Source organism: Phalacrocorax aristotelis, chromosome 6, assembly GCF_949628215.1.
Source record: "Phalacrocorax aristotelis chromosome 6, bGulAri2.1, whole genome shotgun sequence".
In the NCBI taxonomy this organism is placed as follows: Eukaryota; Metazoa; Chordata; class Aves; order Suliformes; family Phalacrocoracidae; genus Phalacrocorax; species Phalacrocorax aristotelis.
In genome coordinates this window covers 37,752,629-37,776,666 of record NC_134281.1, presented here as the reverse complement: position 1 = coordinate 37,776,666, position 24,038 = coordinate 37,752,629, and the positions used below count along the sequence as shown (strand labels likewise).

The 24,038-nt window shown below is 38.2% G+C and overlaps 1 protein-coding gene across 4 annotated transcripts in view; it reads right to left on the bottom strand.

The window, feature by feature from the left end:
- PTPRC (protein tyrosine phosphatase receptor type C) overlaps window positions 1-24,038 on the bottom strand; it is a 67,843-nt gene that overhangs the window by 5,405 nt on the left and 38,400 nt on the right. For all 4 annotated transcript variants that reach the window (XM_075097227.1, XM_075097229.1, XM_075097228.1 and 1 more), the window contains 19 exons: window positions 23,132-23,347; window positions 22,477-22,581; window positions 21,463-21,618; window positions 17,241-17,363; window positions 15,623-15,778; window positions 12,554-12,753; window positions 10,089-10,149; window positions 9,239-9,347; window positions 7,850-7,881; window positions 6,554-6,669; window positions 5,896-5,986; window positions 5,722-5,798; window positions 5,456-5,492; window positions 4,926-5,023; window positions 3,854-3,979; window positions 2,027-2,184; window positions 1,411-1,546; window positions 570-719; window positions 41-131 (listed from right to left, as the gene is read on the bottom strand). In XM_075097227.1, coding sequence (XP_074953328.1) covers window positions 41-131; window positions 570-719; window positions 1,411-1,546; window positions 2,027-2,184; window positions 3,854-3,979; window positions 4,926-5,023; window positions 5,456-5,492; window positions 5,722-5,798; window positions 5,896-5,986; window positions 6,554-6,669; window positions 7,850-7,881; window positions 9,239-9,347; window positions 10,089-10,149; window positions 12,554-12,753; window positions 15,623-15,778; window positions 17,241-17,363; window positions 21,463-21,618; window positions 22,477-22,581; window positions 23,132-23,347 — 2,238 coding nt within the window. The remainder of the gene's footprint in view (window positions 1-40; window positions 132-569; window positions 720-1,410; window positions 1,547-2,026; window positions 2,185-3,853; window positions 3,980-4,925; window positions 5,024-5,455; window positions 5,493-5,721; window positions 5,799-5,895; window positions 5,987-6,553; window positions 6,670-7,849; window positions 7,882-9,238; window positions 9,348-10,088; window positions 10,150-12,553; window positions 12,754-15,622; window positions 15,779-17,240; window positions 17,364-21,462; window positions 21,619-22,476; window positions 22,582-23,131; window positions 23,348-24,038) is intronic.

Genomic DNA, 24,038 nt, shown 5'->3' with positions numbered 1-24,038 from the left:
TAGCAGATAAAATAAGGGAAGGTTCATGGAAAATACTTACATGGTATTATGTTGGCATTCCTATTTTTGCTTTTATTTTCCTCACGATTCCCAGTGTTCTGGGTCCGCCACCCCTTATAGGAAGGTAATCTCTAAAGAAAAAGGATGTTTGGTATTACGCTTGATTAAAATGGTTCTCAGGATCATTGTTCCCTCTGGACACCTGCACCCAGTCTTCATCTCCCAGTGCCTCACTTCTTTCTTTAATTTTTTAAACTTTGGTCACATCTGGACTATAGTTTAAAAATGCCTGCTATACCATGTACAATGGCACAGGAAGCTATGCACATAGACACAAGTAATTGTTCTATGCTCCCCATCTGTTAAAAATATTAACATCAAAAGCGCGAATAAAATTTCATTAATTTACAGCTTTTTTCATTAAGGTAAAGGAACAGTTCCTGTGCCAGAGAAATAAAATAGCACGGAAGTGATCTATTTTGCATGGTATCTTTATCTCATTACTATTGTGCAAGGCACTTTCTAATGTAAGGGTGAGGTAAGGGCCCTAGAATGCAATGCTTATTTACCTGAAATTCTGCCTCCAGCAGAGAAGGATCACTCGGAGGATCTTTCCTTTTCAGATTGTTAAGATAGGAATGCAGTTCTGAGAGACTGACCTCTGTTTCTCCATACTGATTGTATTCCACTAGCGCTTGATGGATAAGGATGTACTGTGACTGGTGTTTCCCATTTAAAGGGTTTAAAAATGAAGTTATTAAAGAGTAAAAAAAATCACTTTTTAAAACCATTATAAGAAACTATTATTCCTGCGACGCTACTAGTATTAATTATACTAAGCATTAATGTTAAATAGGCACTAAATACAAGTATTAAAAATCAGAGTGGCTTCCAAAGTAGACATTTTGGAGCACTAAATGTGCTAATGTGTGTTGGATGAAAAGTGTTCTGCAAATAAATGTAATGCCATTCAAGAAATATGCAACTGAGATTTGAAAGATCTGCAAATTGCTTAGACAAGTTAAAAACATTCATTGCATCAGTCCGTAACTTTTGTTGTACTCTCAACTCAACTGAAAATCCCACCTAGACAGACAGTTTTTAGAACATGAAAATTACGTTTGACTATGCAAGCTCAATTTTACATTTGTAAATTGTACGCCAGAAGCTGGATTATCAAATCTAAAATGTCCTTCTTGGCTATTCTAAACTTTAAAAGGCTATGTTTTTAAAACTGAAAAACTGTGTTGGAAGTTTTTCTCTCTCTCAATATTTTTCAGAGCTATATTTTCTATGAACAACTTCAACTGAACTGTAGCAGTACCCAAGACTGAGCAGCAGACTTCTGAGAAATATTGATGATGCCCTAGTAAAGGCAAGTTCTAAGTGACAGGAGTTTTAGCGAGATACCTCTACTTGAACCATGAGGCACCGCTGCCGACGGAGCTTCACAACATAGCCATAAACATCCACTCTGCCTTCTGCATCCAGCCCCTCCAGCATGGCATCAATACCTATGTATGTCCCAGTGCGCCCGACACCGGCACTGCAAAGCACAAAGGGATTTGGTTACCAAGAGGGAATGGCATCTCCCATCCCACTCTGAGGGGGGGAGCAGTCAGTAAGAGAGTGAAAGTGAAAATGTGTAACAAAGGAATGAAGCAACAGCAAAGAGTTCTTGCTGGAAAGTAATCGGCAACACAAACAATGATGAGTTTGTATTTTAAATATCTTTTAATTAAAGTAAGGCAAATATTGCCAAAGATGGTGCTTATAGCCAGAGTAGCCCAACATTTATCTGGCTGCTTTCCAAACGTCTAAAAGTCTATGTATCGTCAGATTTTATCGGCCTGAATATCCTTCAGAAAACAGACCTTTCTATGCCTATTTGGCTGACTCACTCTCAAGTAATCAAGTCACAAAATCTGGGATCAGCCAAATACCTTTGTCAGATCCCTTTTCTGAATATCTTCACTTCATGTTCATTTAACATTGATATATTTTTTAAAAAATAATATATATTTACCTGCAATGAACCACTATTGGGCCACTAAAAAAGTTGCTGAGAGCATTAACTCTGCGTCGGAGTTTGAGAAGGAGATGGGGATCCTCAGGGACTCCATGGTCTGGCCAGCTTGTGAACTGAATATGAGTGACATCTCTTCCAGTTGTCCTTTCTCTTCCCTAGACAAAGTGAAGTGTGTTTTTAAAATATGTATATATATGTGTACACAAAGCCAAAATCAAGAGCAGATACACAATCAGAAGAAAAATAAGGGCAACAGTCATCAAATGTTGAAACAGAAATTTCAAAGTGTGTGCTGTAATGTTGCAATCCCAATGGTCGCTCAGGTTATGACATTTCTCATATTCAATTTTAATTTAAAAATACCCATGAATCAGGAATACACAACAATTGCAACAGAGGACAAGCAGGAGGTTCAAAGTGTTGCTAAAAATACTTCTTTTTCTTAGATTAGCCTATGATTAGAGTATAATATGTCTCCCCACTCTATTCATAAACAACTTGGCCAGTGTAGAGCTCTGCTTACTTCAAGGGGTACAGCTTGGCATAATACTCTTTTGTCTCCTAGGAGCAGCCTGCTGAGTGCAAAAGATTTTAAAAATAAATCATAGAATAAAAATTTAAACTGTAACAGACTTCTACCATCTAGAGATACAAGATACAAGAAAACCTGATTTTAAATGAGACTGACTCTCTTAAGTCACTTAGTTAAAGCTTAAAGCATGTCAAGTTGTGAGTCCTACATTCATATATTGCTGCTAGATTAAAAGAGAGAACATACATTTTGATAACCATGATTACAAAACAAAATAAGACAGACACTCAATGGCATTCTTTTACTGGCCGAGATTTAGAATCGCTGTAAGGGCATTTCCTCAGTAATTAACCCCCAAATCCCCACTGAAAGTTTAATTACCCAGCTGTGGCACAGTTATTCATGCAGTTATGTGTCATTGTTTCCACACTATTCCACCAGAACTGCAGAAGTCTCTGTTTTCACACCAGGGATGACTCTTAAATTCCACAACCAATATCAATTTTATCTATATTAATATAATGTCAGCCAAACAGAAAGCAGACTGCTATAAAAATATCAGCCCTCAACCTGCAGCAATCTCTCATATCTAATGTCTCTTCTAGTCACAGAGCAGTGTCTTTGTTAGTAGTAAATTCTTAACACCCTGATATTCTCATGGCCTTCACACTAAGTTACAACTTCCTTTAAATCAGACCACTTCCTGAGTAAATTTTAATGCAACGTGAGACAGCTGAATAGGAATATCCAGCTGTAATCATGGATGAAGATGGGTGGAGCCTGTTGCTTGACTATTTTGCTGAAGATCTGTCAGCAGATCTACTTAATGCTTTTAGCCGTGTCTTACACTCCACTTACCCTCACTGAAATATTTTCACAAAGGGCCTGAGAGGAACATTTAGCCTTAGATGGTAAATTTTATTCTCAACTACCAACACAGCAACTAATGGGATTTTAGATGTATAAAAGAGAGCAATTACTCATCCTTGATGAATCTATAGATAGCCAAATGGTAATTTTAAAACTCTTATGTTTATAAATGTACTTGAAATTAACAGAATTTGTAATTGCCCCACTGTACAATTACCACAAGGGTAGACAGTGGAGCTCTGTGAGTCACATTGATTTTATTTGCAGAAGGTTATGCTGAGATACACATAAACTAGTCAAATTTCTGTGTTAAAGAACAAGCTAAATATCTAAGGAAACCACTCTCAATCTCTTAATAATACCTATGGAGTCCAAACAGACACTCCAATTCCAGCCAGTCTTATACTTTCAAATCAACTTACATTTGTGATGTGTAGTTTCTGAATGACATAGTCTGGACACGTTTTACTTTCATTGATCTTCACAATGATGTCCCCATATGCTGCAGAGCCATTCTCCATTGATGGCCAGTACTGGGCACATTTGTTCTATGAAGACATAAAGTTAGGTAAGCAGCACAAGTGTACTGGCAGAGAGCTGAGCGCTAGAAGAAAGTCTGATTTAAAATAGACAGCAACTCAGTATAGTTCTTCCAACTTCTCACAGGTCTTGTCCTCTCAGGAAGAGGCTGTCACTGCTTAGGATGTCAGTGCTAAATAATTCCAAGTATCTAACAATTCAGGTCTCTGACCTGAAGATTTATGCCCATGGAATTTACCCGGGAACATAAAGTGGGAAAAAATCCTGTACAGACTTGAAAAAGTGAACAGCTACTGTTGCTGTTGCTTAAAGGCTGTAGAAAAAGTTTGCAGCTACTTCTATGGCTTCTTTTCCAGTCTTCAGTGGGGGAGGTTGTTCCTGCCTGCCTATAACATCAGCTTGGGGATGCTGTAAATCTGCATGCTGCCAACTTTTTCATCTTTAAAAGCAGTTAAAACAGCAGTTCCCCTTCCTCCTGCTGTACCTTGAATAAGGAACAAAAGCAAGACAGAAGCACCCAATCTTCTAGTTAAAGGAAGGGCAAAGACAACGGATACAAAAATATTCTGCCTAGGATTTACTGAGGGCATTGCCAGGATATCAGAAGATAACAGACAGGAGAAAAATACAAACCATACCTTTTATGACAGGTCTGTGAGGAGCTAGAGTTCTACCCTGAGCCCTTTTCTTGTTTTGTTAGCTCTAATTTGGAAGCTTACAGTTTGCTATTTACAGCTGCGATTAAGGGGCCTTTTCTGATAAGACTGATAATTCCACAAGGCAACATATTTTTTTGGCATGCTTTCCAACGTAGGTTCTGCCACAACAAGGGAACAGCAAAGAATGAAAACAAAGTACTAAGAAGAAAATGTAATTTACCACAGCAAAGCAACCCTTTCTGTTTTCAGACAAAAGAAGGATGAAAAGATGGATGGTTGGATGGATATTTCTCACCCGCTTTCCTTCCTCACAGCGAGTCACCATGACAATAATTGTTGCCTTCTGTTCCCAGATCATTCTCCAGAAATCATCTGTGGTTTCATCCTTGGGGCCTAGCAAGAGATATTTTAAGGGAGTTTTTCAAAGAGTGCAGCTACATGAAAAAACACTTGTCTTCTTGACGTGCTTAGCCATGCAGTCTGAAAAGCTAACCAGAGAGCACGCAAATAACAGCCACACACTTGATTTCATTATGACTGCTGCCATTAGGCCACATTTTAGAACTTTCATACATATCTTTAGTGCATAGCTCTGAAATCTGAAAACTTTTGGTGTAAAATTATACATCATGTGAAATCTGCTTTTCAAGTGAAATTTACTCATCTTCACAAAACTTCCTAAGCAAAAACTCACTGACAACTTTTTCATATTACATTTCAAAATGTCAGATTTTCAATTTTTCTGTAAATTTACTAATACTTTTTTACTACTCTATAAAAAATGGGTGAATAAAGAAAGCATATTCTTTCAAGCTTAAAAATTACCTTGTGCAGCAATGTATTTTCTTGGTTCTTTGAAGCCCTACAAAAAGTACAATGTTATCAACTTTTAGAAAGGAAGTACGAACAATTTAAAAAATTTGCAACTTAAAAAATAAATTCAATATGCAACAGTCCAATAATACTGAATACATTACAAAGATGGAAAGAACTCAGATGGAAATCCTCAGAGGTGTTTGATGCACGAAATGTACAGACTACAGAATTTCTTTACTAGTGCCTAAGAATTTTTTCACATAGAAGTCACTCACATCAATATAACTTGCATTGATATAGTCTGATCCTGGGTTTCCTGGGATCTCTGAGAGCTCAACACGGTTATGATCATCTGTTTAAATAATTTAAAACAAAATAATTATATTATCTCAAGGCACTGAGAAAACAAAATATTTCTAAAATGTGCAAAAACTGTAACAAATACTCACATGGAAGGATATCAATGTAACGGTTTTTGTTCTGATTATGGCTTTTTTTGGCCTCCTTTATTGAATATCTAGTGAAAACTCTAGGAATACTCTGTAAAATACAATGTTTCTTTTATTAGGTCAGCTTGCATTTAAAATAGTTTCTACTTACACTCAAAAGCATATGGAAGAGATTTGGTACTACTGAGTCTGGAAGATAACATCCTGTTTCATACGATACCACTTCATATATTTCCTATATCTAAAACAAACAAATTTCTTTTCCCTTAATATAAATAATACATATCTCCACAATTACATATTATTTATACACCCACATCTACGCAGTAAGAGAGAGTATTAAAAATATATATTAACATTTACTTTAGAATGAGAAGTATTTAGACCGTGTGTTTTATACTTTTGCTGAAAAACACCTTCAGGGGAAAAAAAAAGTACCATAATCTTATAATGAGGAGAGCTTGGTAGCAAAATTAACTGAAGCCTACTTGACCTTAGATGAGAATTCACTCAATTTTGCAGATTCATTCTTTCTTTCTTTCTTTATTTATTTATTTATTTATTTATAAGCAGTGCATATACTTCAACTAAGCACTTAAAGAGAATTTTTCCAACTACCTGGCTACAAATCTGTGGTGTATTGTGAGCAATGACAAACCTGAAATTCATCCAAGAAAAGTCTTCCTTCATCAGCAATCTTCCTCCTGTACATGTCCAGCAATTGCTCCGAAGGTATCGGCTCTATGTTCAGAAGTTGCCTGTCATCATCTTTAACTGTGTAAACAGGTTAAGCCTTTATCGTTACTGACTTTGAAAATGTAGATTACGTTTCAGGAAACATGATTCTTGAATTGCCAGATGAATTAGTGAAAGGGCAAACCTCTTTATTTTAACTAAGCATGTTTGTTTACAAAAAAAAAGGTGTTGCTTGAGCCAGCCATGAGCAAACAAGCCCTGGGAATAACAGAACTTGTTCAGCTCTGCTGCCTGACTGAAGACACCTCAGGAGGAGACCACGTGCAGGGACACTGCATTAACAGCACTTTTATACAAAGTGGCAATTGTCACATTCAGGCACAGCAACAGCCCCAAAACCAACAATAGCTGCATCACCTTGCCCTCTGCTTCAATTCTGATCATTTATTGTCAGCAGTAAAATGGATTACTGTGCAACCAACCTACAAATGTAACAATGTGTATTGCCTACTGTTCCAAATTTTCTCCAAATTATTCTCTGAATTGCAATGATCTGTGGCACCATCTTTAATGATAAATAATGATTGAGCAAGTTTTAACATCTCTAGCTAGACCTTTATTCATTATTCATTTACATTGAAGATTTTTTTTTTTTAACAAGTGTGTGTCTAAGCAAATGGATTTGAATATCAACACAGTATTACTTCCCATTCAATGCAGTTAATTTCTGTGGGCTTGAATGTCATAAATCATTCTTTCTTGAAGGTTTCTGGTATTGACTGACCCTGTCTTCCTTCGTAGGCTTTGAAATCTTGCACAAAAAGTTGCACATAATGTTCAGTTTCAGTCTTTGGGATTTGAAAGGCTTCAAAACTTTGCAGTAAAAACCGACCAGCTTATGTTTAAATTTGTGCTTTGAAAAAGGTGCACAGGAAAGGGAAACTCTAGTTGAAGCTGTATTTGATTCTGGACTTACTCTCAGGGTTAAACATATCACAACTATTGCCTGGGATAACAAAATTGGGTTTGTAATTAAATAATAAATAAGAGTTTTTCAAACACTTACAAACTTTCAGTTCATTTAATTAGAAATACTTCTGCTATGTATTTACTGAAGTATTTTTTTTCTCCAAACAAGGTGTTATCACGTTGATATCTGTAGTCTATTCATACAACCTAGAATGCAAACAATCTAAAGGTGGCAGCAAGACATGTGGCTAATTTTATTTCCACTTGCTAAATAGATGAAGCTACTCACCTGCAACAAGATTCACGCCTTCAGACGAATTGCTGTAAGAAGCAAAAGCATCTGTAAAAACTTTGACTAGTAAGACATATATATGATGAGTTAAATAAAAACAGTTTTGTATGTGAACATTAAGACTGTTCATAACCAGCAGACCACATTACAAGCTCTCTATGAAACAAGAGGGCTACAACTGGGGCTTACAGGCCCTATGCAGAGGTGGTTGGAATCCTTGTCTTCCTACTCTGAGCACTACCAAGGAGGAGAAACATGGGAACCACATCAAACAGCTTTACTACTTGCATAGTTTTGTCCATATCACCTGCATCAAACATGTTTAGTTTCTTCACTGGAGTGACTGCTCACACCATCTTTGTTTCTCTTGCTAAATAAGTGACAAAAAACTAACATGTAGATAAAATATAATAAAATTAAGTTTAAATACTAAGTAGCCAAGAACAAGCCATACTCTCAGGAGCTAACTGTGTAAACAGGTTGAGCATTTATCATTACTGACTTTGAAAATGTAGATTACATTTCAGCAAATGTGATTCTTGAATTGTCAAATGAATTAATGAAAGGACAAACCTCTTTATTTTAACTAAGCATGTTTGTTTAAGGGAAAAAAAAAAAAAGAAAAAAAAGAAGTATTGCCTGAGCCAGCTTCCCTAAGCATAAAAATTCTTATCTGAGCAAGAGCAACTCCCTGTCCCCAGGGGGGAAAGGGGTTGGAAGTGACAAGTCCCCAATTTCTGCTGTTGCCAGAGGGCTGGGAGGTTTCTGAAGAAATTGCCCTAACTCCTCCATAACCACCAGCAGCAAATGCTCCCTCACACACTGCACCACCTCCCTTCACAGCAATAGCAGCAGTCAGCCTGGCTTTCCAGGGCTCTGGCACAGTTGTCAGCAAAGGCAATGACCCTTCTACCACCATCTGCTGTCCTACAGAACAGCCAAGTCACCTAGAGATGACTATAATAAACAAAGCCTCCCTGAGATATTGAGTGAATAAACATTTGAAAGAATTCCATGAAAGTGTGTATTATTTTCATTACTTTTAAATCATGAAGGAAAGATATTCCAGATATTTGTGAATATTTTTTTCACAAAACTAGTGACAAAACATTTCACTCTACCAGATCAGTTCTTCTGTGTCCTGAGAAAGGGTATAGCAGAGAGATTTTGTATCTATTTCATTGTTTTTGCATTGCCAGACAAACCACCGAAACCCGAGTTTCTTTTGAAAGGATTAAAAGGTAAAAGGATGTCTTTTTCCACTATTAATGTTATATCCAACTTGTAACATTTTTGCAATACCTGTTGGGAGATCTTGTGGAAGAACAGAAAGCCTCCCCCACCCCAGCCCTATATATAGGAGAGGGAGAGAAACATGAAGCTTACCTAAGTTTTTTTTTGTGAAGATCATAGATTTTGTACAGAACCAGTAGTAAAGCAATTGTTGTCACAATAATCAAGAATGCCAAGAATATAATCAGGGCTCTAGAATTATCTACCAACAGAACAAGAATAATTTTATCATTTCTTGAATACATAATTAATGCATTTAAAAATTACTTTTTTTAAAACATTTTTATTTAATCTGTATACTCATTGATTTTTTTTTTTTTTTTTTTGTGAAAAGAACTAAGCAATTGTTTTTAAGTGCTTAGTTTTAGTTTGTTATTCCAAAGTGCCCCAAACTTTTAAGCTCACAGCAAAAGAGGGAATTTTATTTCTTCACTAAGGAAACTTTCACTTAAACTCTCCATGTTCACCCATCAAAAATGCTACAACCCACACACTGGCTCGGCATTACCATGGATGTCTCCTGCTCTGTGTGACCTGTACACTTGAGCAGTGGAGCTCTCGGCTGCTCCTGATCTGGGAGTTGGGAACCCCTGACAAGTCACAGATATTCAGCTCCTTAAATGCAGGATCTGAACACAGGAAAATGATCTTAAAGTGAATAGCTTAAGTTAGAGAAATTCATTTCTAATTGCATTCAAACGTTTCCTGAAGAAACCACAACTGTGTAATAATTCTGAATTATGGTCCATGACTTGTCAACATGATCTGTTACATTAATGCTGAATGAGGTTGTTATTTTTTCAAATGCAAATCAACTATTAACTATAAAAACAGGCAGTTTGGCTTTTTAATTAGGAGCAATTGTAACGGAATTCACAATTTACCCTATTACTCTATACTATGTTAAAGTCTAAAAGTTAAAATGCCATAAATATTTACTTACATCTGGTTGTTACACTATGCTCTACTGGTGGCCCTCTATGTTCTCCATTAAACACTACAATCTGCATGCAGTGGGTGAGAATAACAGAGATGTTAAGATACAACAAGTAAAAATTTCTGCGTACATTTGTTTTAAAAGCAAAGCACAATGGATTTTCAAAATACATCCATTTATTTTCAATGCATCAACCTCAATGACAGCAGGGTCTGCTGTTAATCTTTGTATAGCCGTTTGTAGTGTAGCTCAGGTTTCTACCTAACTTACAGCAAGATCTAGATCAAAAATATGTAGATGACTGGAAAAGAAAGTTAGTGAAATAGGATACACATTTTACAAAATCAAAATCAGATATATCTGAAGGAAAAAATCAAACGTATCTCATGTCAAATCAAAATCAAGTTTCTCAAATCCAGAAAATAACCATGCAATGTGTAACAAAACAGCATTATTTATTTGCTTCAGCAGTAAATAAACAGATAGTCAACTGAATTGGATATTTTTAATACAAGTTCCTATATGGGAAGTGAGTCATAAAAGGTTAAATGATAGAAACCAGAATAAACTTTTAAATAAGCTGTTTTCTTGCAACATTAATTTTTTGGTACTTTAACTAATGTTAAAATACTAACTTTGTTTAGATGTGTCTATATTTCATAATATATTCTACATTTATCCAATCTTTTAAATTTCCTTAATAAAAATTCCATTGAGACCTAATAGGCAGCTTGAAGTTTGTATATCAAATATTTCACAATTTTCTTGTGAAGAAAAATTAATCTTATGATTAAACTTAAATCCTAAACAGTGGATAATACTAACAGGATTGAATAATAGTAAATTTAATAGTAATGTTCTCCTGCTGCAAATCATCCAAAATGGGAGAAGGGCTTTCAGCACCATTGCTGACTGCAGGCTGAATTCTTACTGAGCCTACCCGATCCCTTAAGAGAAACCTCTCCCGAAGACTCAGAGGACTTTGCCCAGCTCCCACCCTCTGCTCTAAAAGGCAGATGTGTTCAGGGGGTTGGTGGTTTCTGAATTCTGCAGCTGGGAAGAAAGCCATGGTAGGTGGCAACATCCAGAAGAGTAGCCGAGGTGGCAGAGAAAACAAGCAAGAAGTTGCTCAAATGGTGAAAGCCAGAAACCTAGAGCAGCAGTCAGTGCCAAAACATCACTAAAGCAAAAAGTATGCTGGGTAAGCTCCTGTTTATTCCCTGAACAGTTCAGTGTGCTGGCAGAAGGGAATTGTGACATCCACCAACTCTCACAGGTCATCTGTTTTTTTGTTCTTCAGCATTCCTTAACTTGTCCCAGAATCCTTTCTTTACTAGTTAAGGCCATAAGGCTTCCTTTGTTTTTTTTCAGTAAGAATTGGGCAAAAAAATTTCAAAGAAGCCAGAGTTTAGAGCCAACCAGAAGCCAATTTCTTCTGTAAGGCAAACTGCTCACTGCAAGTGGTGTATAAAAAGCTCACAAGAGTGCAGGGGTCTCTTACTACGGGGGCAATACTCCTACAGGACCTCATCTTTACTTTCCAAATACAAAGCTTTCTGAGCAGAATCTGTTGGAAAAATACTGACAAAGCCTTGGAACAAAACCCAGACTATTCATACTCTCTGATACTGCATTTCCTTAGGAAGACACAGAGAAAAGAGGAAAAGATTGTAAAAAATGAGTGAAACTGGTTCCTAAAAGTAATAAACTCCATCATTCCTACTGGTTACTTTCTTACCTAAACTTTACTGAGAGGAGCTATCAGGTTATAAAAAAATATTCCTAATGGCCACATTAAAGGGATCACACAAGACCATTGGCTTTGCAAGCAACAAATGCCAAAAGGGTGAAATGCCTGAAAGAAGAGAAAATAGGAGACATTCAGGAAAGTGAAGCTTGTAAATAGAGGATGATATGTTTTGTATGAAAACAAGGACCAGCTTGTAAAAGGCCAATGTAAGGACATGCGAAAGGATCTGAACTGCTTTACACTAACCAGTCCCTGAAGCATCAAAAAACTTCACAGTGAAAAACTCTGAACAACTTATTTCTAAGAATTATCTCAAGACTTAAACCCCATATTTATCCTCTGATGAAAATGACAGCCACACGTTCATTAAATGAAATGTGTTTTAAACACTAAAATATCAGTTATACTTAAGAAACTTTTTTAAAACTTACGGAAACCCCCTATTACTCTCTGTCCCAAATACAAACAATCTACTCAGCTTGTATTGTTCATGATGTCACATTCCCGTGTTGAATAGCACACAAGGTATTGATTGGTAGGCTGGGCACATATGCATTTTATTTATGAAGTAATAGCTACTGCTTTACATCTATGGCCTACAGATACATAGATTAACTCCTCTGCCACCATATTTGCCTTTTTTCCCAAAATCAAGTATAGTATGCTTAAATAATGAAAATGCAGCAATATTTTATATATTTAATTTAATAAACATACTTACCTTAAATGTATAGCTTGTCAAATACCTGAGATTTTCTTTTATAAAATCACAAGAATTTTCTTTGGAGTCATTTCTTTCATCATTTCCCCAAACCAACTCAAATACTGTTTTTGCTCCAAACACGTCTTGATTTTTGCACTTAATTCGGACAGCATTATCAGCTATCAATGTTGCAGCAACTCCAGTCACTTCCCTTGGTTCTGTTCACAAAAGAATTATTACTGGTTCTATTCTCATCATTTCAAACCAAACATTTCAGCAGTTGTACGTGTTCATGCCTGTTTGTTCTCTCTTAATAATTTCATACATTTTCCTCCTTAAAAAATTTCAGTGCCAATTTAACAAGATAAATAAAACCAATTTTGAGTTAGCCATAGGCTTATCTGAACTGGAAAAGATGTGAAGTGGAATGGAAAAGGCTGGGAAGATCCGAGCTCTACTGACAGGCTACAAAGATAATACGATGGCAACTCTCTCTCCTCTGTCTGACATCACTTTCTTATTTCAGGAACATGGGATGACAGACAAGACAGGGGAACAAACAGTTTTCTGTTTGAGTGTACATTTCAAAACTTCTGTAAATGAAATTTCCTGCCAGGAGTTACTATTCTATTTTAATATTTGAAATAGTATCTTTTAGCTTAAAGTGTCACATGGTCTTATAACTGGCCTAAAACCACAAAAACTTTTTACTTTTTAATTGTAAGGAATCTTTTAAGTCTAATATGTGTTTTCTAACTCTAATTTTCTATGTTGTACCAAATGGGTTTCAGACTGGGGGCACAGCTCAAGGGACCTTTCACCAAGAGCTTATGAAACATTTCAGAAAGTAAATAAACTCCTGCGTAAGGCAGCTCCATGAGCCACATTTCAGTAGAAAACCATCACGGAAATTTTCTTCAAAATCACTTCAATTTGCAAGCTAGCATATTAAAAAGAAAGGCAGTTGATTTTTTCTTCATATGAAGGACCTAAGGTGCATGAGGTTTTCTGAGCAGATCAGATGTCCCATGTTTGGGAGTGGCAGGATATTTTACTTGGCTGAGTGCACAATTTCAATATATCTGTTCATTTCTATCCACAGGGCAGATTTCTTATGATTCCTATTCAGTGTACTGCTGAAGAGCTGTGAACAAGGAGAAAGTGAACATTTCTGGAGGTAATGTGTTGGTTGAAGATGAAAAAATATTTTACAAAATGCAGGGTTTTTTCTACTTCCAAGGCATTGTGCTCTACTGATATATTCTCTTGTTCAAGAATCCATAAAGCTCTTCCACCATCTGCCTGATCATGTTATCAACTGCTGCAACAGTTGGAGAAGGTTTAATAAATAGCATTAATTCATGAAGGCAAGAAACTTATTTTCTCAAAAAATAAGTGAACTGTGGTTGTTTTCCAGATCCATAAACTTATATTGTGGACTGTAATCTTCACCTAAGTTATTAAAATATGAGTGGAGCCCAGAGAGTGGGGGCTGCAAAATATAATATGCTAAAACTAGATGATCATAAGAGAAAAATCATGATCATGTTCACATTACGGCTGTCTAAAATTTAAAGACATTTTTCAATTTCTGTTACAGTTCAGTCTCAGATCAAATGGTTTACATTATCAATCAATTCATTTATCAGCTTTTTTTCATGGGGCTTCAGAAGACAATTTTGACCTCTGTATTCTTCCAGCTATAAATTAAAATACGTTAGCTCAATGACCCAGAGTAACGGGGAGGTTCTGATATTTTCATGGATTGTCTATAAAACTGTATACAAAACCCCTGTGTCTTCCACAGAGGGATAGGATTTCAAATTCAAAACAATAGTCTGCCAGAAGCCCCTGTAATTCCCAAAGCCCTAGAGAAACATGTTTAATAAAAACAGCAGGTAGATATAATGTTCTTCTATATCCATTTCTACCTACTTTTCAGGAGTGCTAAAGGCAACAAAAGATTTAACTATTCCTGGTATTAAGGGGGAAAAAATCACTACTTTAAAGTATCATTACATCACCAGCACAAAAATAATATATTCTTTCTCACTAAAAAAAAAAATCTTTTGCTTACTCAGTGAAATTAAAAGAAATATTAATTATCTTACCAGGTATAAACCACCAAGGTTTCCCTACATTAGCTGAGTCTGAAGGTGGTGAAACTAGTACTAAAAAAGTACTAGAAGAAATCAGATAAACACCTTTTTTTTTTAGTGGCTTTGGTTTAGGTTTGAGGGTTTTTTTGGTTTGGTTTGGGTTTTTTCCCCCTGAAAGAAGGAGTTAAAACAGTGTGAGGCTCTACATCTGAAAATTAAAAGGGGGGAAAAAAAAACCCAAAAAATAAAAAGGACTGTGTCTCTATTACACCTTGTCTGCATCAGGAAAATATCTACCAAGTCTGCTGGGTTTGGGTTTATTTTTTTAGCTTTTCTTGTAGTTCTATCAATTGAACATGTATGTCAAACAAAGAATCAGGACCACAGGTGTAAGCTTTTGAAAGTATAGTCCCAAAAAGGTGCACAGACCTTTCTGACAGCACAAGGGTTGGCTCACATTTGGCTTTAGCCTAATGTGGAGTCTTAGAAGCTGACTGTGTACGTGTACATGCAAACTAACCGAAACCAAGTACAGATATCAGTATTGGTGTAGCGTGGGTGATGCAGGTCTGCTTTGATCAAACAGGGAACTACAGAATAGAAGGTACATTCTGCACGTTTTTGTAACTTTCATACCATAAAGAAAAACCTAATATTTTAAATTCTCTTTTTGAGTCTTTTCTTCAGATAGGTATAGAATGCTTTCTAAAATCTTATCAAGAATTTCAAATTCATGCAGAATTTTTTTTTTTAATCTAGTATCTATAAGAATACTTATACTAAATGCATAATTAAATATAGATTAACAATAAGTAATTAAAAAAGAGTAACTAGTGATATGAATGTCAATAAAATTCTTTTAATGGTAATCAGTTTCTTGGCTAATAGTAATAACATATATGAAATATAATGAAGTGCAATTAGAAAGTACATATTCCCTGCATTAGTATCAGCCTTGTTCATAACAGTTAGCAAACAAGAGACTTACCTGCTGAACTAGTGCTAAAGTTAAATGTTACAGTTTCTCCGTCAATATTTTTCTCTATATATCTGCTCTTTGTAAATGGAGTCACAGATACAGAACCGTTGGCATAAGGTTCTAAGTTGCTGCAAACAAAGTTATGTTCCTTGACACAATTTGGACCTTTAAGAAAAAATGAAAAATGAAATTAATTAGTGAAATTAATGAAATTTATGTTAGGAACACAGGAACTCTTACACTTCATCAGAGCTACCTGAAACCACTATCATGTGTACTTCTATTTTAATTACCTTGTGCTTGGTTGTTTTGTCTTGCTTACGAATGCTAAGTGAAGGTTCAGGAAGGGGAAGACATATATTCCCCAGTCAAAAGGGTTTTGTTCTGTTTTGTTGAGGTTTTGTCCTGTTTTGGTTTTTACTTTCTTAGTATGTCATTTAAATGTGTGCAATTAAAAATCAACATAAAGTGCATTGATAAAGAAAGGCTGATACTTTCTTCTCTGTTCAGCTTGGGAAGGAATTAGTAGACAGATGTCAAGTCACTCTGCACACTGGACAAGTGTGTTCTGGTATAGTGCGATAGATGTCACTTGCTTTTGGTGGTGGCAAGCAGGACAAAAAGGAATTGCACAAGAAGCAACATGAGCGAAGCTATTACCCCCACCGCAGCTGGAGCTTTGGTGGCTTGGGGAACTCAGGTGCAATGGCCTTTCCATGTCTACTTCCAGTTGCTTCAGATGTGAGCTCCACACACCCCAGCATACTACCTCAGTCTCCTACGCTGGCCAAGCCAGACCAACCACAGAAACTGGTGCATGGAGCTGACACCCTTTGGGGTAGTGGTCAAATCTGGGGCATGGAGAATGGGAGAGGTTATTTGTAACTGGGGAGCACATGAACATGACAGCCTTTGGTTCCTGGGGCAGGCCAGGTTTACAAAACATGCAGTACGTGGACAAAAAGAATGAATTAACCCAGGACTAGCTTAAACCTGATAGGTATTTCCTGGAATCATGTATCAGGCTCTTCATTTTCAAAATATAATTTTCCAGTCCTTGTTTTAAATAAAAGTTCACACCTGGAAAACATGGTCCCAGTATAAAGATACAGACTTACCCATCTAAATGTAAAGTGGCCTAAAACAGCATATCTGAAAGTAGTGACCGTTTAGTAGAAGACAACCACCTGGCTTTACCTATATAAACATGTACATGCTAACTGCCATACTTAGGACACCTGACTTTTACATATGTTGTTGCTACTCAGAAGGCAGGTCCCTGTCTTCTCAGAGAATATATTAACCAGCTATAGCAGCATTTTCTGAGACAGAGCACCATGCTACAAACTGATTAGGTAACTGATGATCTTGTCATAACTTATTCTTAAAAAAAGAAGCATAAGAACTGAAGGGTGTCAGAGTTGTGTCCTGAAATGGTCAACTGAATAACCACATGGTTCAACCAGAACACCCTCAAAGGAAAGAAACTTAAATGTTTATACAAAAAAAAAAATTCTGAACAGTTGGAAGAGATGCCAATATGGTTTGACAGTGCATCATGCTTGGTGCTCTGTAAATATTAAAAACATGCAATGAATTACTCAATACTGAAGGGGCGTATACTTACTGCTGCCATTGCATATCACCCTATAGCCATGTACAGGACCACTTGACCCGTTCGTAGATTCGTTCCACGCAAGTGATACAGCTGTGGCGTTCAATATTATACTGATGTTTAGTTTTCCTGGAACTGTTGTAGAAGAAAAATAAAGAGAGAGAAGAAAATGTTTGAATGAAAATGCAAAATATTCCTCTTTTTACTTAATTTGATTAAATTTAATTTCATTGTATACTAAAGCAAGATTCCAACAACATGTAATTTTCTTCGTAGTCTATTTCATTCAGAGAAACTATAATAAGTATAAACAGAGCATATGTAAAAGCATCATATTTACTTCATAAATTTAATTCAATCAGGACAAGGTGAATACAGCAATTTCACATATTACTAGAATTGTCCGACATTTCCAAATATTATACATTGTTTTGATTTCCTTATAATTTTAACAATCTTTAAATGTATGGCCTCAATTTTTATTTGCAGGTTACTTGATCTCCTTGGGACCTGATGAGGTGCATCCCAGAGTCCTGAGGGAATTGGCTGATATAGTCACTAAGCCACTCTCCATGATATTTGAAAAGTCATGGCAGCCAGGTGAAGTCCCTGGGGACTGGAAAAAGGGAAACATTGTGCCCATCTTTAAAAAGGGTAGAAAGGAGGACCCGGGGAACTACCCTCCTGTCAGCCTCACCTCTGTGCCTGGGAAGATCATGGAACAGATCCTCCTAGAAGCTATGCTAAGGCACATGAGGACAGGGAGGTGATCTGAGGCAGCCAGCATGGCTGCACCAAGGGCAATTCCTGCCTAACCAACCTAGTGGCCTTCTGTGATGGAGTGACTGCAGCAGTGGACAAGGGAAGAGCTATGGAAAAGGAGAGTCAATCACCAATGATGCTGAAAAGGCAGAGGTCCTCAACTCCTCCTTCACCTCTGTCTTTACCAACACTGTTGGGTCCCAGGCTTTGGGAACAAAATTGCCGGTTGATCCAAACACTGACCCACCATCAGTGAAGGAAGAGTTAGTATGTGGAATTACTACAGGAGCTTGACCCCTGCAAATCGATGGGCCCTGACACCATCCACCTGAGGGTGTTGAGAGAGCTGGCTGACATCATTGCAAGGCCACTCTACATAATCTTCGAGAAGTCATGGAGAACAGGGGATGTCCCAGAGGACTGGAGGAAGGCAAATGTTACCGCTATCTACAAGAAGGGCTCAAGGGAGGATCCGGGTAACTATAGGCCCATCAGCCTTACTTCAATCCCTGGGAAAGTTATGGAACGAATCCTCCTGGAGGCCATCACAAGTCAATTGAAGCACGTGATTGGGAAAAGCCAACATGGCTTCACTAAAGGCAGATCGTGCTTCACAAACCTGGTAGCCTTCAATGACAAAGTGACTTGCCTGGTTGACATGGGGCGGGCAGTGGACATTGTCTACCTGGGCTTCTCCAAGGCCTTTGATATGGTCCCCCACAGCCTCCTCCTGGAGAAATTAATGTGTTATGGACTAGACATGTGGTCTGTGCAGTGGGTGGGGAACTGGCTGACAGGCCGCACCCAAAGGGTGGTGGTAAATAGCTCCTTTTCCAAGTGGCAACCTGTCACCAGTGGGGTCCCCCAGGGATCAATATTGGGCCCAATGTTATTCAATATCTTTACAAGTGATCTGGGTAACGGCATCAAGCATAGCCTGATGAAGTTTGCTGATGACACAAAATGGAGTGCGGAAGTAGACACTCCAGAAGGGAGAGCTGCTCTGAAGGAAGATCTGGATAGGCTGGAAGAGTGGGCCAACAAGAACCTTATGAAGTTCAACAAGGAGAAGTGTAAGGTCTTGCACCTGGGAAAACATAATCTGGGAGTGCAGCACAGACTGGGTTCCAGCTGGCTGGAGAGCAGCTCTGTGGAAAGGGACCTGGGGGTCGTGGTAGACAGGAAGCTGAACATGAGCGCACAGTGTGCTGCTGCGGCCAAGAAAGCCAACAGGATGCTGCATTGCATCAAAAAGGGCATCCCCAGCAGTGATAAAGAAGTCATTATCCAGCTCTACTCAGTGATTGTCAGGCCACACCTGGAGTACTGTGTACAGTTCTGGTCCACTCTATACAAAAAGAATGTGAACAGGCTGGAAGGGGTCCAGAGGAGGGCCACCAAGATGATCAAAGGACTGGGAAGCCTGCCGTATGAGGATAGGCTGGGAGAACTGGGTTTGTTCAGCCTTGAGAAAAGGAGGCTCGGAGGGGATCTCATCACCATGTACCAGCACTTAAGGGGCAGCTACAAAGAAGATTGAGACTCCCTTTCTGCACAGAGTCACATGGAGAGGACAAGGGGGAATGGACACAAGTTGCTGTTGGGGAGATTCCGATTGGACACCAGAGGGAAATTTTTCACAGTGAGGACATTCAACCATTGGAATAATATCCCCAGGGAAGGGGTTGACTCAGCCACGTTGGACACCTTCAAGAGTCATCTGGACAGGGTGCCGGGCCATCTTGTCTAGACTGTGTGCTTCCTAGACAGGTTGGACTAGATGATCCCTGAGGTCCCTTCCAACCTGGGATTCTGTGATTCTGTGACTGTCATCTATCTGGACTTCTGTAAGGCCTTTGACATGGTCCCCCACAGCATCCTTCTCTCTAAACTGGAGAGATAAAGATTTGATGGGTGAACTATTTGGTGAATAAGGAACTGGCTGGCTGGTCATACCCAGAGCATAGTGGTCAACAGCTCGATGCCCAGATGGAGACCAGTGACAAGTGGTGTCCCTCAGGTGTCTGTACTGGGACCAGTACTATTCAACATCTTCATCAATGACATAGACAGTGGGATCAAGTGCACCCTCAGCAAGTTGGCAGATGACACCAAGCTGAGCAGTGCAGTTGACACACCTGAAGGACGGGATGTTATCCAGACAAGCTGGAGAGGTGGGCCTGTGAGAACTTCATGAGGTTCAACAAGGCCAAGCGCAAGGTCCTGCGCCTGGGTCAGGGCAACCCCCGGTGTCAATACAGGCTGGGGGATGAAGGGACTGAGAGCAGCCCTGCAGAGAAGGACTTGGGGGTACTGGTGAATGAAAAGCTGAACACGAGCCAACAATGTGCGCTTGCAGCCCAGAAGGCCAACTGTATCCTGGGCTGCATCAAAAGCAGTGTGGCCAGCAGGTCGAGGGAGGTGATTCTGCCCCTCTGCTCTGGTGAGACCCCACCCAGAGTGCTGCATCCAGCTCTGGAGCCCTCAGCACAGGAAGGACATGGAGCTGTTGGAGCAGGTCCAGAGGAGGACCACAAAACGATCCAAGGGCTGGAACACCTTTCCTACCTCTCCTATGAAGAAAGGCTGAGAGAGTTGGGGTTGTTCAGCCTGGAGAAGAGAAGGCTGTGGGGAGACCTTATTGCTGCCTTCCAGTACTTAAAGGGGGACTGTAGGGCAGATGGGGGCAACCTCTTTAGCAAGGCCTGTTGTGACAGGAGAAGGGATAATGGTTTTAAACTAAAGGCAGGTAGATTTTGACTGGTAATAAGGAAAAAGTTTTTTACCATGCAGGTGGTGAAACACTGTCACAGGTTGCCCAGAGAGGTGGTGGATGCTCCATCCCTAGAAACATTCAAGGTCAGATTGGACGGGGCTCTGAGCAACCTGATCTAGTTGAAAATGTCCCTGCTCACTGCAGGGGAGTTGGACTACATGACCTCTAAAGGTCCCTTCCAACCCAAACTATTCAAGATTCTATGATTCCTTTTTAATTCAGAAAAAAAAAACCTAAGCTATTTCCAAATATAATATTTTGGAAAAACATATAATTTTATCTGGAGACATTCTTTGCAATTATTATATCTCGTCTTTCTTCAAATCAAGAATTTAACACTTGGTTTTGAGCAGCCCTGCACTTTTTCTTTTTTTTTTTTTGTCTTCATCCAAACTTCCTTACATTTGGCATGTTCTCACCCTCAAAAAAAAAGAAAAACACAGTATCCACGTGAAGGAGAGGAAGGCATCAGACCGGAAGACTGAGACCGGGGCTGGAGAAGGAAAGGAATACTGTGACTGCAGCCAAATAACCACAAGGGCAGGAGACCAGGCAGGAGGAGCAGGAGAACCTGAGAGTAGCTAAGCATGCTGCTCAAAATATATCTCCATACCCAGGAAATACAGATACTGGGATTCATAATAGCGTTTTCCAGAAATACGTGGAACGTAAAGCAAAAATAAGAATTACACTTACCACCATAATCTGTGGTTATGTTGAAGGTTTGGTTGATAACTGTTCCAAAAAAATGTACAGTACCAATGCAGTCGTAATACCGGTTGGGTAGTAAGTTGTTCAGCTTTCTACAAGTTTGACTGGATACTGTAAAGTTTTCTCCAACGTATTCTGTACCTGTAGGCAATAAAAGAGTTTTATCAATATTTTTCAGAACCCCAAAAGTACATGGTACCATTTTAACTGGGATTTTCTCTACCATATTTATTCAATATAATTTGTAATAATCATAATATTCCAAACAGAACAGTGTATAACCTAATCCAATGACTAGGTTTTGGGTTCTTTTATACCAACTTAGTTTGCACAGATCTTTACTTTTCTTCAGTAAAGCTCATATGATTTGACTTTCTAAGAAAACAGTTTTCCCACAAAGATCAAAACATTTCATGGGAGTCTGGCAGAACCCTGGAGAGGCTTCTTGGCTCTTCAGCTCCCTGAAATATGAAATCTCCAGACCCAGACATTCATCATGCATTTTTCTGGGACACATGAGGACATCCAGCATCCATATCTTCTCCACCACACTAGCTGCCTTTGAGCCAGCATCTCCTTAGGCTGGCTGGCTCCAAGAGCAGAGATCCTTGACTCTCGCCATCCAGGAGCCTGCAGAGCCAGCTGCCCAGGGAGTCTGCAAGGGATCAGCTCACAGCAGACCCACAGATTGGAGGATTTCCAAACACTCAGCTCCCTTGCAGACCATCAAGCAGGACCTCAAAACCTCCAGATGTCTGCAATTTGTGAAGGTGGTAAACTCAGGAAATGAGCTCTCTGGGTTTGAACTTTCCCAGACCTGCAGTGCATGGGGATGGTAGTCCCCAACCTGGTGATCCCAGAAATTCTGAACAGCCCTTCCCTCAAACTGACACAATTAATTTACATCTGCCCACCTCTCATCAAAAGAGAGTGTCAACATTGTTTTTAAAAAGAAATAAATTAAAAAATAGTTTTTAAAATACCTTAGAAATGTCTTACCATTGCAGCTAACATTCATATCAGCACAGTAAAATGAGTATTCCAAACATAACTTTGCAGATGTGTCTGTTTCATCTGAAACACTCAAAGGGTTCGTGCTGTCCTCTGAAAAGGAGTAATACTATATGTCACTGTGACATTGGCTATATTGATTCTTTAAATAGCAATTTGTTCTTTTATATTTGTTGACTTGTTCTGCAATATGAAGACACAATTGGCACAGAACAATATACAAAGAATTTAACAAAAAATGGAAGATAAAAATTGGAAAAGCCTACATGAGATAAAGACAATGCTGGTATTCAAATAATAAATGAAACTTAATTCAACAATCTCTTTAGTCAACAAAACATCCAGCATAAACAGTAGCTTTCAAGTGCTGTCTGGTCTTGCTATTGCTAGCCATGCTGCACATGGCCAACGTAGTTAAAGTTCCCTTTTTTCCTTCACAATGAGAAAATTAGGTCTTTTTACATTTTACTTTAAGAAGATACTGAGAGGTTTTAAGGCGCAGCTTCAAAATGCAAAATATCTGCAAACCAACCAACCTTCTGTCTGATTCTCTGAAAAGAGACAAGAATAGGCTAAGAAATCCAGGAAAGCTAAATTACTGCATGTCAAGAAGAAGAAACTACTGAATTCCTTCTATACCTACCAGGCAGAATATGAAAGGAAGCGACTAAGCAATTTCCAAAAGTAACATTGTAACTCTCACATCTCTGAAGTTCTATTCCATTGGTGCGGGAATTCACAGTGAAGTTCTTGTTATGTGCCTCAATAAAATAGTCTCTGTTTTCTCTGAGATTTTTTAGTATAACTTTAGCCATATATTTATTGCCTTCTACACGTGTTATGGTATAACTAATATTATCTAAAAGAAAAAGATAAAATAACAATTATTTTATGACAATTTTTAAGAACCTTTAAATGTTTTATGGCACCCCCGGCACCATATGTGTTTCAAGAATACATAAGAATACATAAAAACTCAGAAAAATTAGCTGCTCCTTTTTCTTTTTTTTTTTTTTAATTTATCTTTTACTTTTAAAAGTTGTTTAGTCAAAACAGAAAATTTCCTTGGGAAAATATTCTGAAATAACTCTCTAGTTATGAAAATGAAAGAATGAAAAAGATGAACATTTCAGAACCAGATTTGCTTTAATTTAAAATGTCAGTTCAAAGTGCAACACTTTGTTTTGACACACTGAATCACTTGTTTGAACAGAAATTACAAATTTTCTTATACAACACATTTCATAACCATCTAGTAAATAATGGCTATGGTCTATGCCTGAAAATTAGGAAGGAGAAATTTCTAATTCTGAAGATAGATAAACCAAAGTCCAAACTATAATTTTACTTTAGTTATGAATTGCAGTTTGCAGCATGTGATTATCAGCATGATGGGGAAAAATTAAAGAAGGCTTAGTGGAATGAAGGCAGATCTTTTCTGCAGCCCTGATATCAACAGCCTAGTGCAGGGCAATTTAATGGAACTGTAACTGGGGATAACAACACCAGAAATGTTAATAACACTAATCCTACTCTTCCAGAATTGGAAG